This window comes from Solanum verrucosum, unplaced genomic scaffold (assembly GCF_900185275.1).
Source record: "Solanum verrucosum unplaced genomic scaffold, falcon-dt-bn FXZP01000273.1, whole genome shotgun sequence".
NCBI lineage: Eukaryota > Viridiplantae > Streptophyta > Magnoliopsida > Solanales > Solanaceae > Solanum > Solanum verrucosum.
This window is the reverse complement of record NW_026020163.1, coordinates 462,930-479,837: the sequence shown is the minus strand read 5'-3', so window position 1 is coordinate 479,837 and position 16,908 is coordinate 462,930. Positions and strand designations below refer to the sequence as shown.

The 16,908-nt window shown below is 36.9% G+C and overlaps 3 protein-coding genes and 1 pseudogene across 4 annotated transcripts; all 4 read left to right on the top strand.

Moving 5' to 3' along the window:
* The first annotated feature begins 190 nt into the window (after positions 1 to 190).
* LOC125828539 (U-box domain-containing protein 4-like) lies at positions 191 to 5,173 on the top strand. 2 transcript variants are annotated; one of them, XM_049507839.1, is made up of 6 exons: positions 191 to 427; positions 511 to 604; positions 2,113 to 2,456; positions 2,645 to 2,761; positions 2,915 to 4,927; positions 5,001 to 5,173. In XM_049507839.1, exons 3-6 carry the CDS (start codon positions 2,181 to 2,183, stop codon positions 5,058 to 5,060), a joined length of 2,466 nt encoding a protein of 821 aa, XP_049363796.1. In that variant the 5' UTR covers positions 191 to 427; positions 511 to 604; positions 2,113 to 2,180; the 3' UTR covers positions 5,061 to 5,173. The 2 variants fall into 2 exon arrangements, with proteins under 2 accessions (XP_049363796.1, XP_049363795.1); XM_049507838.1 differs by lacking the exons at positions 191 to 427; positions 511 to 604; positions 2,113 to 2,456 and having other exon boundaries at positions 2,678 to 2,777.
* A 975-nt stretch (positions 5,174 to 6,148) lies between these two features.
* Positions 6,149 to 9,234, top strand: LOC125828483 (receptor-like protein Cf-9). The gene has a single exon (XM_049507779.1). It carries the CDS (start codon positions 6,175 to 6,177, stop codon positions 8,974 to 8,976), a length of 2,802 nt encoding a protein of 933 aa, XP_049363736.1. The 5' UTR covers positions 6,149 to 6,174; the 3' UTR covers positions 8,977 to 9,234.
* A 458-nt stretch (positions 9,235 to 9,692) lies between these two features.
* LOC125828437 (receptor-like protein Cf-9) lies at positions 9,693 to 12,494 on the top strand (annotated as a pseudogene).
* Positions 12,495 to 14,214: 1,720 nt separating this feature from the next.
* LOC125828436 (probable leucine-rich repeat receptor-like protein kinase At1g35710) lies at positions 14,215 to 15,861 on the top strand. Its single transcript, XM_049507728.1, has one exon. The coding sequence runs from the start codon at positions 14,215 to 14,217 to the stop codon at positions 15,859 to 15,861; it is 1,647 nt and encodes a 548-aa protein (XP_049363685.1).
* Positions 15,862 to 16,908: the final 1,047 nt, after the last annotated feature.

Sequence of the window (16,908 nt, the reverse complement as noted above, 5' to 3'; positions counted from 1 at the left end):
TATTTAAGTTTGATCATTTTCATGTATTCTTATACTATATTTATACACGATTAAAATACATACATATGTCTCGAGTCCCAACAACAAAAAAGTCTTTTCAAATCTTTCATTTGGTAGGTGATAGTTCAGTTAGAAAATTGAGTTCAGTGTCAAGTCAAACTAAGTTGGGAAGTGTAACACTTTTGTTATGTGTCACCATTTTCAAAATTCCTTCAACCCCACGATGAGAACCTAAACCCCCCACCCCTACCCTCACCCCGCAAGCCCAAACTCTCAACAATTCTCGTGCAATTGCTGTATCTTTCAGCTTTCCCAACTCTTTGCTCAAATCTGGATCTGATTCATACAAATTAGTGGAAATATTCAAGTTGTAAAGCAGTGAAAACAAAGAATCTCAAGTGGGGTTTGTAAAAGCTTTAATTTTTGGGTATGTGGGGTGAATTTTATTGCTATAGTTGATCAGTACCTTCTTGGGTTTTGTTCATTTTCTTGTTTTTTTGTTATCCACAGCTTAGCACCAAGGCCAGGGGATGGTGAAATAGAGCTTCATTGGGTTGTCAAAAAGGAAGAAATTAGAAAAAGATTGTATTTTTAATGTTTTGAGGTGAGCTTTACTTTTCGTTTATGAAGAATTATTTGTTTCAATCGAAATTGTTACCAGTATTGGAATGAAATAAGCTCAATTTTAAGTTCCAGTTCTCTTTTTTAGCTTAGTAAGAAAAATGGGTTATTGGATTTATGTGACTGGATTGATGGTTGTTGTGATTGTTACCATGTTGATGTCATTTATATTCGTGCTATCTCTCTATGCGAAGTTTTGAATTATCTGTTTTCGTCATACATTTTGGTCAATGTGAATGCCTTTTCTCTTTGGAGAACATGTGACTTTTGCAGGGTATAACCCTCCATGAGGCGGGAAAAGGAAGAGGGTTGTGACAACTATGATTATTAATCCACTCAATATTAGGTAAATGGATACATATGATTTAGTTGGAATTGAGACATAGTTGATTGATGTAGTACAACATGAGCATGCTCATGCTCATGTTGGTATTAGGAAGTAGAGGCTATATATGACGTTGGAGCTGATAGTAGCTGAGTGTTGATGAAACTCTAGGTCGAAAATGCATCAGTGCATTTAAGAAAAGGGGATGTAGATGATGTTGGGGTTAATAGTAGCTGAGTATTGATGAAACTCTATCTGGAAATAAATGCATCAGTGCATTTAAGAAAAGGAAATATAGAAGAAAACTTCACACATAATGATGAAGTTTACTATCTACTGACAGCGGCTATTAACGTCGCACTTATCCTATTGACTTTCCAAATTTCAAATCTCATTTACTCTAGCTTTGTCTCTATTCTTTTGAGGTTCAAGTGTTCTTCTGACGCATTGAAGCAGCAGTTCAACAATAATTGTGGAAGATAAAGTAATGGAAAGTTTTATCCAGAAACATCCTGGAAATTTGGTTGGAGTAGAAATATAATAACTTGATATGAAAGATTCTTGGGGATTAGTAAATAGTAAGTGAATCAAATGTTGATGGATACTTATGGTAAGTTGGTCAGTGGAAGGGAGATTTGCTGAATAAATTAATTGTTCTAACTTGAGTTATTGAAGGGGGGAGTCTTGACGTAACTGGTGAAATAGCTGCCTTGTGACCAGGAGGTCATGGGTTCGAGCCATGGAAACAGGCTCTTGCAAAAATGTAGGGTAAGGCTGCGTACAACACTCTTGTGGTCTAGCCCTTCCCCCGACCCTGTGCATAGCGGTAGCTTAGTGCACAGGGCTTCCCTTTTACTTGAGTAAATTACCATGATTAACTAGTAATATGCTTCATATTATTACAAAGTTGCTCAAGAGGAAGTTATTACTATAGGACAAAATAAATAGTTAAACTGCTCGTATTGGGCACCCTTGATGATAGAACCTTAAAAGATGCAGTTCTCTTAATCAAGCTAATAGTTTAGCTTCAGTCATGAGTGTGTGTGCGCACGCAGACACAAACACATGTCACTGACATTATTTCTGTGAATTTTCAGCATTATTATCTATACAATAAATGACCATATACTGTATGGGTTAATTTCTGTCATTTATGTGTCTTGTAGAACAGGTTCTGTGCTCGTGTCAAATCAGTTAACTGAGGATTACTACTTTTTGGAAGTGACCAGGTGCAATGGAGATATCATTGTTAAAAGTTCTTCTCAGCAAAATCTCCCAATTTTTCCATTTATCATCAAGTGAAAGCATAACTGATATTTTAGTTCAGAGGTATTATTGCAAGGCTGAGGATCTATTGAAGATTTTAAAGCCGATTCTTGAGGCCATTGTTGATGTTGAAGCAGCTTCCAGTGAGATGCTTCAGAAAGCATTTGTCGGACTAGCTCAATTTGTTGATGAACTGAGGGAGCTGTGTGAAACCTGGCAAACATTGGGCAGTAATGTTTATTTTGTATGTTCCAAGACCTATACTCTTTATTATTGGATAAGCAGATAGTCCATTTATTCATTTTCATAATCAGCAAACTGAATGATAATGGGATGTAGTGCACTTATAGAATTTATGGTTTATATTTAAGGCATTTTAATACTTTGAGCAGCTATATTTATTTATATTGTTGATGTGTTAATGATCTATAGGTCCTGCAAGCGGAACCCCTGATCGTACAAATTCGAACATGTAGTCTTGAAATTCTCGAGCTACTCAAAACTTCTCATCAATGCCTTCCTACTGATACAACTTTGACATCTCTTGAGGTAGGAGCCAAAACCGGTCATTCCGGATCTTCTTTTCCCTTATATTTGCCCTATTCCGACCCCAGCTGTAATGTTCCTCTCTGCTCTTTCTGTCAGTTAGAGTTGCCATCCTTACTTATGGGGATTTCCTGATGTCTTATATTTGGATTGCAGCACTGTATACTGAAAATTAAGTATGTGGATTATGAACTGATGTCCATGACTATCACAAAGTCTATTGAGGCTCAAATGGAAGGCTTGGGAGCAAACTCAGACAGCTTTGCAAAACTTGCGGATTGCCTAAGATTGAAGTCAAACCGAGAGCTTTTGATTGAGCTTGTGGCCCTTGAAAAATTGAAGGAGAACGCTGAACAAGCTGAAAAGACTGAGGAAGTTGAATATATTGAGCAAATCATAGCTCTTGTTTCCCATATGCACGACTGCTTCATCACAATGAAACAGTCTCAGACCTGCACGCCTGTGCCGATACCTCCTGATTTTTGTTGCCCCCTCTCACTCGAGTTGATGACTGACCCTGTAATTGTTGCTTCTGGACAAACTTATGAGCGAGCTTATATAAGGAAATGGATTGATCTCGGTCTTACTGTGTGTCCTAAGACAAGGCAAATGCTGGGGCACACAACTCTCATTCCTAATTACACCGTTAAGGCACTTATTGCAAATTGGTGTGAGTCAAACAATGTAAAGCTTCCTGATCCGACAAAATCTCTGAGCTTGAACCAGCCATCTTCATTTCTAGCACATGCAGATTCTGGCATGCCCAGGGATACCCAGGGTTTTCCCCTTCCGAGGGGCAATCACTCTTTGTCACCCGATTCTGCTCGCTCTTTAAACTCTCCACGGAAGAGATTGATTTCATCAAGTATGACCCAAAGAGAAGGATCATCTCCATCCCATCCCCATTCCTCTTTGGATGATTCTTTACCTGGAGTTGCTAGTAATATGCTTGCTCTGGATGTTGAAAGGATATCTATTAAGAGTTCTGAAGAACGGATGGCCCACTCTGGAGAGATAAACTCACATGGGCATTGTATGTTAGCAGCCAATGAATACTCCCTTGTAGGTCATAATCGAACCAGCTCGGCACCCAGCACACTATCTAATTCAAACTTTTCACCGACAATTCCTGGTGATGGAAATGAAGTGTTCTCAAGGTCAGCAGCAGCTGCGACTGATGCTTCAGGGGATGTATCAGAATCCCAACCTGTTGCTCCATTGTCTGTTCTACAAAGGGAGCCAGAATTCCCATCCATGCTGGAGACAAGAGTTCGAAATCAATCCATCTGGGGTAGACCTTCTGAGAGGTTTCCTAGAATAGTTTCTTCTGCTACGGTTGAAAGAAGGGCTGATCTTTTGGAACTTGAGGAGCAAGTTAGGAAGCTGGTTCAGGATTTGAGTAGCAATTCCATTGATGTGCAAAGAGATGCCACAGCTGAACTCCGATTACTTGCCAAGCACAATATGGATAATCGTGTTGTAATGGCAAACTGTGGTTCCATCAACTTGTTGGTCAACTTACTTCATTCAGAAGACATGAAAGTACAGGAAAATGCTGTTACCACACTTCTCAACTTATCAATTAATGACAACAACAAGTGTTCGATTGCAAATGCTGATGCAATTGAACCTCTGATTCATGTCCTCCACACAGGGAGTGGTGAGGCTAAAGAAAACTCTGCTGCTACACTTTTTAGCCTTTCTGTGATTGAGGATAACAAGATGAAGATTGGGAGGTCTGGTGCTATCAAACCTCTTGTGGATTTATTGGGAAATGGAAGTCCTAGGGGCAAGAAAGACGCAGCAACAGCTTTGTTTAACTTGTCAATACTTCATGAAAACAAGGGTCGCATTGTGCAGGCTGGTGCTGTTAAGTTCCTTGTAGAGTTGATGGACCCTGCTGCTGGGATGGTTGACAAGGCTGTTGCTGTTTTATCAAATCTCGCAACCATTCATGAGGGAAGAGCAGCAATTGGTCAGGAAGGAGGAATTCCTGTTCTGGTTGAGGTTGTTGAGCTCGGTTCTGCAAGAGGTAGGGAGAATGCAGCAGCAGCTTTGTTGCAATTATGCACTAACAGTAGCAGGTTCTGCAATATGGTTCTCCAGGAAGGAGCTGTACCTCCGTTAGTAGCATTGTCACAGTCTGGCACCCCAAGAGCCAGAGAAAAGGTACGACAATTTTGCAGAAACCTCACACTTTCCTTTCTATTCTAATCCAAGTATTCTAACGACATATATGCAGGCTCAGGGACTTCTTAGCTACTTCAGAAACCAACGGCATGGTAATGCAGGGAGGGGCTGATTTTTACACTGGACAGTAACACATATTTTTCTCAAGGTAGCTGACTAAATGCTGCTTGTAAATTTGATACTGAGAGTTATTTATGTAGAGGATTCGGCTTATTGAAACATTCTAGTATTTGTGATAGAAGAATTATTTATGGAGGCTCTTATGAGTCCATCGGCCAATAACATTGTATGTGAATGTGGAAAAGCCTATTATACGCGAAACGAGTGTCTGATTGCATTAGATATAAACTTGGTATGTGAATGAGATTGGATGAGCTATTTTATTCAGAATCACAAGATTTTTTAATTTTTTTTGGATGAAGAAAGTATTTGTTTGTGTTTTGATTGTTTGTTATGTGTTTGGACAAGAAAAAACAGTGAAGAAACAGTACATTTGAGAATTTGTAAACCTGGAATTGATTGATAATTTGATATGAAGGTAACAAACACTACTAAAAACAAAAGTTTTTTTCCTCCGCATATCTGTGAAAAATTTATGCTATAAAACATGATTTTTTCACTCATTTCCCAAGACAAAACACTCTGTCGACTAATTTTTGAAAATAACTAAAGAAATAAGTCTACATAAATAAATGTCTAAATCAAGTGTAAGGCTTTGCTGGTTTTTTAACTAAAAACAGTTTGCTTGTTTTGTTTTTTCCTATTTTTTATTTTGCAAACTTTTGTATTTTTACATCAAATTGAATGAATCTGTGTGATGTAGCTTTCTTTGAAATTTCCATTTGACTTGAGAGTAACAAAACATTGATTTCCCTATTTGACCAATCCTTGTCACGGAGTAAAAAAACATAAAGAAATTCTATAAATTGAGAATCTTTTCTTCTCACGTAATAACATAAGCAACATACACAGTGTAATCATTAAAGAGTCTCGACTTGTATAGGGGATATTATTCTTCCAAGTAGCATTTTGTACTGATTATGTGATTCATGCCTTCTAACACACCTCATCTTCATCAAACCCGGTAGCCGCCATTAGTTAAAACTAATGCTATAGCACCTTTAATTTGACTAGTCAAAGAAAGGTTGGTGTCTTTTCTATATATATTTGTATATAGTTTTTTCATAAATATTGCCACTACCAACTTTTTGAATTGCTTAAACAATATGGGGCTCTCAGTTGTGTTCTTAATTTTCTTTCTTTATCAGCTTTCTTGTTCTTCATCCATATTTCTGTGTCCCAAACATCAAAGCATTTCCCTTCTAAAATTCAAGGAAACATTTACTATAAATCCCTATGCTTCTTCTAGATGTTATTTCCGCGGTCAGAAGCCTTATCCAAAAATGAGTTCATGGAACATGAGCAGAGATTGTTGTTTATGGGATGGAGTCATATGCGATGAGATGACTGGCCATGTCATTGAACTTGACCTCGGCTGCAGCCGTCTTGTAGGAAAGATTGATGCCAATAGCAGCCTATTCCAACTCTCTCATCTCCAAAGACTCAACCTTTCTTGGAATGAATTCCACGGTTCTCATATCTCGCCTGAATTTGGAAGGTTCTTGAGCTTGACACATCTTGATCTTTACAACTCCAATTTCTCAGGTCAAATTCCTTCTGAAATCTCTCATCTTTCCAACTTACACTCTCTTCGTCTCTCTGGTACTGGTCGTCTACGACTCGTAGCTCACGATTTTAAATTGCTTCTTCAGAACTTGACTCAATTAAGAGAACTTGATCTTACTTTCATAAACATCTCTTCCACCATTCCTCTGAATTTTTCTTCTCATTTAACAACTCTGAATCTGGGATTTTCAGGATTGTATGGGATAATACCGGAGAGTATTTTTCATCTTCCTAATCTGGAAACACTTGACTTAAGTTACAACTATAAGCTCAATGGTTATTTTCCAAAAACCAAATGGAACAGCAGTGCATCTCTCATATTGTTAGATCTCAGTGGTGTGAATTTTTCTGATAATTTGCCTAAGTCTATTGGCTATCTAACTTCGGTGCATTCTTTGTCTCTTCCAAATTGCAACCTTAGAGGGCCTATTCCTGAATCTCTTTCGAATCTCACCTGCATAGAGCATTTGTACCTTCAAGATAACTCCCTGAATGGAACAATACCATCAGGGATGTTCTCCCGTCTTCCATCACTAAGTCGTTTACACTTGAGTAATAACCACTTTTCTGGTGAGCTTGAGGATTTCAAGTCCAATTCACTAGAAGAGATTATTTTAGGAGGCAATCAGCTGCAAGGTCAAATTCCCAAGTCGGTTCAAAACCTTGAGAACCTAAAAGGGCTTGATCTTTCCTTCAATAATTTTAGTGGCAATGTGGATATCAGCTTGTTTTCAAACCTCAAACAACTTTTGGGTCTAAGTCTTTCATATAATAAGATATCATTGATCAATGAGAACAAAATTAATTTTACATGGCCTGAATCTCTTAATGTGTTGCAATTTGCTGCATGTGAAGTGAAAGAATTGGAGTTTCTAAGATCCGCAAACCAGCTTTTGGTGTTGGATCTTTCACATAATAAGATTCAAGGAAGACTTCCTGATTGGGCATGGTCTAACTGGATGTCATTGATGACTCTTGATATATCCCACAACATGTTGACAAGAGTGGAGTCAATTCCTCTTCAGACTGTAGATACTATTGATTTACGGTCCAATTTGCTTCAAGGTTCACTACCTATTCCACCAATTTCCACAAGATACTTCTTAATATCCCAAAATAATCTCACTGAAGAAATTCCTCCATCTATTTGCAATTTGACATCACTGGTAATGCTAGATTTGGCGAGAAACAACTTGAAGGGAGAAATTCCACAATGTTTGGGTAGTATTAGTAGCCTCGAGGTTCTGGATATGCACAACAACAAACTTTCTGGGAATATTCCAACAATTTTTACCAATGGAAGTTCATTGAGAAGCCTCAACTTTCATGGAAATAAACTAGAGGGGAAAATTCCCCGATCTTTGGCCAATTGCGAAGACTTGCAGGTTCTTGATTTAGGAGATAATCATCTCATTGACACATTCCCTATGTGGTTGGGAACTCTTCCAAAGCTACAAGTTTTAAGCTTGAGATCAAATACATTGCATGGGTCCATTCAACCTCCAAGGATTGAAACTATTTTTCCCGAGCTTCAAATCATAGATCTCTCTTACAATGCCTTCTCGGGAAACTTACCTACAAGTTTGTTTCAACATCTGAAAGCCATGAGGACAATTGATTCATCAATGGAAGCACCAAGATATCGTGGAGATACATATTACCAAGATTCTATTACAGTTACAACCAAGGGATTTATACGTGAAATTGTGAGAATCTTGTATTTGTACATCGTTATCGATCTTTCAAGTAATAAATTTGGAGGGCAAATTCCAAGTATCATGGGAGATCTCATTGCAGTTCACACATTGAATTTATCTCATAATGGATTGCAAGGTCATATTCCACAATCATTCGGAGATTTATCCTCAGTTGAATCATTGGATCTATCAGGAAACCAGCTTTCGGGAGAGATACCACAACAACTAGTTTCTCTTACATCGCTTTCATTCTTAAATCTCTCCCACAATCATCTCCAAGGATGCATTCCTCAAGGACCTCAATTTCATACTTTTGAGAGCAATTCATATGAAGGCAATGATGGATTACGTGGATTTCCTGTTTCAAAAAGTTGTGGCGATGCTCGGGTATTAGATACAAATGATACCGTATCTGAACTAGATGATGAAGAAAATGATTCTGAATTTCTGAGTGATTTTTGGAAAGCTGCTCTTATGGGCTATGGAAGTGGACTATGTATTGGATTATCCGTAATGTATTTCATGATTTCAAGTGGAAACCCGAGATGGCTTGCAAGAATCATTGTAGAGATGGAACACAAAATAATGACGGGAAGGAGAAAGAATCAGCGAAGGAAAAGGAATTGCAGAAGAAGAAATATGTAACATTTTAATATATTCAATGAAGTGTATGCATTTCTTGTTTCAGTGAACTGTATAATTTACAAATTTATGCAGTTTATTGCATCTTCTCAACAACATCGCGTAATTTTTCCATTTATCATCTAGTGAAACAAGGTAGGAACACTTAAATCTTCTCATCAATGCATTCCTGCTGACACAACTTTGACATCTCTGCTCTCCTGGAGCCAAAAACAGGTCATTGTCTGTTCTATGAAGGGAGACGGATATGTTTTCCGTTAAACATTTAGTGGCAATAAATTTTCCTTTCACAAAAGCATATAGCGGTAGTTGAGTTAATGTCATTGCATTCTAAATATCATAGAAACAGGTCTCTTTTGGTTGTCGCCGACTTCATTGACCATTAAATCGCACCCATAACTCTCATTATAGGCACAGTAGTATGTGAACATGTACACTTTCATTTGAAATTTCCACTACAAGACTTTGAAAAACAATACCAGTATTTAAGTTGTTTCTAGAAATGCTTTAATTCCATTGACTTTTGAAGTCGTCCATTCATTAAAGGCATTGCCTTCATTAAATCAAGTGTGAATTTGACAATTAGCTTACTACAAATAGTACTTTTAACTCAATTATTTTTATGTGTTATATATTACTATCAAAATACAGACCCTCTTAATCAGTACAAAACTTTTTCTTGATTTTCACTATCAACTCTAAACACTTTGATGCGAAAAATGGTCTACCGGCAATTCTCATTTCTGTTCTTTTTCTGTTTCTGTCTGCTTTCTTTTTCTTCATCCATACCTCATCGGTGCCACGAAGATGAAAGTATTTCCCTTCTAAAATTCAAGAAAACACTTACTGTAGATCCTTCTTCAGATAGGTGTATTTCCTACTCTTATCCAAATATGAGTTCATGGAACAAGAGCAAAGATTGTTGCTCATGGGATAGAGTCATATGCGATGAGATGACTGGCCATGTCATTGAACTTGACCTCGGCTGTAGCCGTCTGGTAGGAAAGATTGATTCCAATAGCAGCCTATTCCGACTCTCTCATCTCCAAAGGCTTGATCTTTCTTGGAATAACTTCTTAAATTCTCACATCTTTCCTGAATTTGGCAGGTTCTCGAGCTTGACACATCTTAATCTTACCAACTCATTTTTCTCAGGCCAAATTCCTTCTGAAATCTCTCATCTTTCCAAGTTACAATCTCTTCATCTCTCAGACCTAAGAGTTGGACCTCACAATTTTAAATTGCTCCTTCAGAATTTGACCCAATTAAGAGAGCTTGATCTTACTTACGTGGACATCTATTCCACCATTCCTCTGAATTTTTCTTCTCATTTCATAACTCTGGGGCTGGAAGACACAGGATTGTACGGGATAATACCTGAGAGTATTTTTCACCTTCCCAACCTGGAAACACTTGACTTATCCAGCAATTATCAGCTAAGTGGTTATTTTCCAAAGACCAAATGGAACAGCAGTGCATCTCTCGTAGGGTTAGATCTCAGTGGCGAGAATTTTTCTTGTAATTTGCCTGAGTCTCTTGGATATCTAACATCAGTTCATTCTTTGTCTCTTGGAAATTGCAACCTTAGAGGACCTATTCCTGAATCTATTTCGAATCTCACCCGCATAGAGTCTTTGTACCTTGATGGTAACTCCCTGAATGGAACAATACCATCAGGGATGTTCTCCCTTCCATCACTAAGTTATTTAAGCTTGGGTTCTAACCAATTTTCTGGTCAGCTTGAGGATTTCAAGTCCAATACACTAGTCTGGATTCAGTTACAGGGCAATCGGCTGCAAGGCCATCTTCCCAAGTCAATTCAAAACCTTGTGAACCTAAAATATCTTGATCTTTCTTTCAATAATTTTAGTGGTAGTGTGGATGTCAGCCTCTTTTCAGACCTCAAACAGCTTTCGTATCTTAGTCTTTCATACAACAGTATCTCATTGACTAATGAAAAGGAAGTTAAATCTAGTTTGCCGGAGTCACTTGAGTACTTACGTTTGGCTGCGTGTGATGTGAAAGAATTGGAGTTTCTAAGATCCGCAAAGAAGCTATCTGACTTGGATCTTTCAAATAATAAGGTTCAAGGAAGAGTTCCTGATTGGGCATGGTCTACTTGGAATTTTTCAGTGTCAAATCTTAATCTATCCCACAATATGTTGACAAGCATGGACTCAATTCCTCTACAATCTGGATATATTATTGATTTGCGGTCTAATTTTCTTAAAGGGTCACTACCTATTCCAGGGAATTCCACTGCATTCTTCTTCACATCAGAAAATAATCTTAGTGGGGAAATTCCTTCATCTATTTGCAATTTGAAATCAGTGCAACTTCTAGATTTGGCGAGAAACAACTTGATGGGAGCAATTCCACAATGTTTGGGTAATATCAGTAGCCTCCAGGTTTTGGATATGCACCACAACAATCTTTCTGGGACTCTCTCAACGGCTTTTGGAATCGTAAGTGAGCTTAGAAGTCTCAACTTGCATGGAATTGAACTAGAGGGGAAAATCCCTCGATCTTTGGCCAATTGCGAAGCGTTGCAAGTTCTTGATTTAGGCGATAATCACCTAAACGACACATTCCCCATGTGGTTGGGAACTCTGCCATATCTGCAAGTTTTAAGCCTGAGATCAAACAAGTTGCATGGATCTATTAGAACTTCAAGCATAGAAAACATGTTTCCCCAGCTTCGCCTCATCGATCTCTCTTACAATGCCTTCTCGGGAAACTTACCTACAAGTGTGTTTCAACATCTGAAAGCCATGAGGACAATTGACCAATCATTGAAGGCACCAAGATCATCTTACATAGAATCGTACTACCAAGATTCTATTACAATTGCAACTAAGGGAATGGATCGTGAAATTGTGAGAATCTTGTATTTGTACACCGCTCTTGATCTTTCAAGTAATAAATTTAGAGGAAAAATTCCAAGCATTTTGGGGGATCTTGTTGCACTTCATGTGTTGAGTTTATCTCACAATGGATTGCAAGGTCAGATACCATCATCACTCAGAAATTTATCTTCAATTGAATAATTGGATCTATCGGTTAACCAACTTTCGGGTAAGATACCACAACAACTGGCTTCTCTTACATCTCTTGCATTCTTAAATCTCTCCTACAATCATCTCCAAGGATGCATCCCTCAAGGACCTCAATTTCATACATTCGAGAATAATTCATATGAAGGTAATGATGGATTACGTGGATTCCCTATTTCGAAAGGTTGCGGCAATGATCAGGTGTCAGAGACAAACTATACCGAATCTGCTCTAGATCACGATCAAGAAAGCAATTCAGAATTTCTCAGTGATTTTTGGAAAGGTGCTCTGATGGGCTACGGAAGTGGACTGTGTATTGGATTATCCATAATATATATCATGATTTCAACTGGAAATCTTAAATGGCTTGCAAGAATCATTGAAGAGATGGAACAAAGGATCATTACGCGGAGGAGAAAGAAGCAGCGAGGTCAAAGGTATTACAAAAGAAGAAATAATCGCTTCTAGACAATTGTTACCAATCAAGAAGGATTTGATTTCAGAACTTTAGGTATTCAAGCTAAGCTCTACACTTATCTTTTTAGTTTATTTTAACAACTAATATATTAGCTTTCGTATTTCTTCGTTGTAACAATATCTGATCGATACTCTATGCGAAGCATATTGAAAATGAGCTGAAGATTTTGAAAAGGATTAACCTTAGTTGATATTTTGTTATTATATATATTGTTAATGGATGGTTAAATATGTTTTTGTAGTGAAAATTATGTAATTGATCTGTTACAAACTAAAACAAGAAAATATTACTCGGAAATTCAAAGAACTGCATTAATACTTTTAGGTGCAAGAAAGAAGATATTTAGAGGGAACTTTGTGTTATTTCCCCTCAGGGGCGGCTCAACGTAATTGGGGACCTAAAGCGAAATTTCAATTTGAGGCCTAAAATATAAACAAACTTTGTATACATATTTATTCAAAATTTATTTTTCTTACACTATTTAGATGAAAATTATTAGTATTTAATATTGTTTTTCAGTTATTGATTTTAGGTAAGATTTTATCAACTCAACATTGAAAACATCCTTTCAGTGAGACAATTATTATATGAATTATTAACATAATTTTATAAGTAACAAGTTGACAAATATTAAATAAATATAGGAGTTAGAACCACAAAATCTGATTCAAGAAGTTAATGACTTGGTATACACCATTTTAATATGCTTGTTGTAATGTTTGAAACTAAAATTTAAAAAGAAATAAAAAAAATTTTGTAATTCACTTTGTTCAACACTTTTCACTATTAATTCTTATTTTTAACAAAGTATAAAAGATGTTAAAGTGGGTAAAATAATATATTTTTTTATCATAATTAATTATTTTTTTCTATAAAAAATTAACATATAATTTATTCTTGATAATAATTTGGGCCCCCCAAAATTTGGGGGCCTAAGGCATAAGCCTTATTTTACAAAGGGAAGAGCCGGCCCTGTTTCCCCTTTAGGCCTTACGCGGTGAAAATGCAAACCCTAATGTGAATATAGAAAACCGAATTAAAAAAATAATAATAATAGAAAAAGTCACGTCTCATTCTAAATATCAGGTCCCTAATAATAATTATCACGTCTCATTGGAAAATGTTGTTTCTCTACTTTTTTGGATACTTAAATATGCTTTCTTTGAAATTTCCACAGCAAAACTTGTGCATTAATGACTTGAGAATAACAAACATTAATTTCCCTATTTCTTTTCAAATTTACAATTGGTGAAGGTGGAATTTGGAAATAATTACAGCGTGGAGTAGCTTTCATTGAAATTTCCACAACAAGACTTGTTCAAAGACTTTTAAAACAATAATTTTTTTAAGTTCCACAATTAGCAATCCACACATTGTGTCCTCCACACACTTCATTGTCACTCCACTCTCACCTTCCATAGTATTTGTCTTGATTATACACAAATGATTTAATGTAACACATTTTATTTACGTGCCAAACACAAGAAAATAAGTAAGAAATTCACTTATTTTCCTAGAAAATATTTTTTTTCCTACCGAACACACCTTTAATTGGGGGAATCTCAGTTGACATTTGGTTGACTATCTTTTATTAATTAAAGAAAAAAAAAACAGAATAACACAAACTTGACTTGTGTTGAACAATATAAAATCCTATGAACCGTCCAATTAGTTCATTGAAACCCAAAATAATAAACTCAAAATATGATGATGGTTCCCAAAAAAATATTCTCTTTACTTCAGTTTTTTACTCTTTTATCTCTCTTTACAGTTACTTTTGCTTCCACTGAGGAAACAACTTCCCTCCTGAAATGGAAATCAACTTTCAAGAACCAAAATAACTCCTTATTGGCTTCATGGAGACCAAGTTCTAACGCATGCAGGGACTGGTACGGAGTTATATGCTTTAACGGTAGGATAAACAGGTTGAAAATTACAAATTCTAGTATCATTGGTACCCTCTATGCTTTTCCGTTTTCATCTCTCCCTTTTCTTGAATATTTTGAACTTAGCATGAACAATTTCTCTGGAATCATCCCCCCTGAGCTTGGTAATCTCACTAATCTTGTCTATCTTGACTTGTCCATCAATCAGATTTCAGGCACAATCCCACCACAAATCGGCTCACTATCCAAGCTTGAGACCCTCCACATCTTTGTTAACCATTTAAATGGTTCCATTCCTAAAGAAATAGGTTACCTAAGGTCTCTTACTGAACTAGATTTGAGTTCTAACTCTCTTAATGGTTCTATTCCTACTTCATTGGGGAATTTGAGCAGGTTGACATATTTGCATCTTTATGAGAACCAGCTTTCTGGCTCTATTCCGGAAGAAATAGGAAAACTTGTCAATCTTGTTCAGGTTTTTCTTGATTCAAACCAATTAACAGGTCATATTCCAGCAGAAATAGGAAAACTTGTCAATCTTGTTAAAGTTTATCTTGATGAAAATCAATTAACAGGTCATTTTCCGGCAGAAATAGGGAAGATGAAGTCACTTCAGGAATTAAGCTTATCACGTAACAATCTTTCTGATCTAATTCCAAAAACTATATGTGACTTAACAGAGCTCGAACTTCTGTACCTTTATCGTAATCAACTCTTTGGCCCAATTCCTAGTGAGCTGGGGAATCTGAAAAACCTCACTGATCTGGAATTATCCAATAATCACCTCAGTGGTTCAATTCCTAGTGAGTTGGGGAATCTGAAAAATCTCAATGATCTGCGATTATCCAATAATCAACTCTTTGGCCCAATTCCTATTGAGTTAGGAAACCTGAAAAACCTCAATTATCTGTTATTATCCAATAATCAACTCAGTGGTTCAATTCCATCATCCTTTGGTAATTTGAGAAACTTGCAAGTTCTGTCTCTCAATGACAACAATCTGATTGAGGAAATTCCTTCATCTATTTGCAATTTGGCATCACTGGCAACCCTGTATTTGTCAAGAAACAACTTGAAAGGAAATATTCTGAAATGCTTGGGTAATATCAGTGCCCTCCAGTATGTGATGATGTCACATAATAATCTCAGTGGAGAGCTCCATCCGTCTATTTGCAATTTAACATCCCTACAAATTCTAGATTTGGGTAGAAACAATCTAAAGGGAGCAATTCCGCAATGTTTTGGCAACATGAGTCGTCATCTTGAGGTTCTGGATATGCAACACAACAATCTTTCTGGGACTCTTCCAACGACTTTTAGAGCTGGAACACTTAGAAGCTTCAACTTGCATGGCAATAAACTAAAGGGAAAAATTCCCAAATCTTTGGCCAATTGCAAAGAGATGCAAGTTCTTGATTTAGGAGATAATCATCTCAACGACACATTCCCGATGTGGTTGGGAACTTCTTAAAATTCAGAGAGAAAAATTGTAAACTGTATGTTTCATGTTTATGAATAAAACTTACTTACAAAGATGAATGTGTATCTATATATATACAAGTATAGAAGCTTCTAGATTCTAGACTACTCATCTAACAAACTCTAACAAACTCTAACAACTTAACTAACTAATCAGAAAAATAGTTACAAATAGTAATACTAACTAACTATCGATTTAGTATCTTCAATATCCCCCCTCAAGCTAGATGTATTGAAAACATTCAAAACACCTAGCTTGCTTAACAAAAAATCATGTTGAGACCTTCCTAATGCCTTGGTCAGTAGATCTGCTTGTTGATCTCGTGTGTTGATGTAGCAGGTTTTGATTAGGCCTCCTTGAATTTTTTCCCTAATGAAATGACAATCAATTTCAATATGCTTTGTTCTCTCATGAAAAACAGGATTTGCAGCAATTTGTAGAGCAGCTTTGCTGTCACAGTATATACTTGTAGATGCATCCAACTTCATTCCAATCTCTTTGAACAAATTTGTCATCCACACTACCTCAGCAGTCAGGGTGGCTAGGCTCCTGTATTCTGCCTCTGCAGAACTGCGAGACACAGTGTTTTGTTTCTTAGATTTCCAAGCTATCAGTGACTTCCCATACTTCAACAGATAACCAGTAACAGACCGTCTTGTAGTAGGACATGCAGCCCAGTCTGCATCACAGAATCCTGTAAGTTGTGGCTGTTTATCAGAACTCATTAGCAATCCTAAACCTGGTGCCATCTTAATGTATTTAACAACCTTCAAGGCTGCATTCCAGTGAGATGACTTTGGCTTTTGCATAAACTGACTTAAACATTGCACAGAAAAAGCTATGTCAGGTCTAGTATTAGTAAGATACAACAGCTTACCAATTAGCCTTTGATACCTGCTCACATCATCAAATAACTCATCACTATTATCTTCAGAAAAATCTGCACTAGTAAGCTTCATATTACATTCTAAAGGTGTAGTTGAAGGTCTAGATCCTGCTAACCCAACCTCAGATATCAATTCTAAAGCATACTTCCGT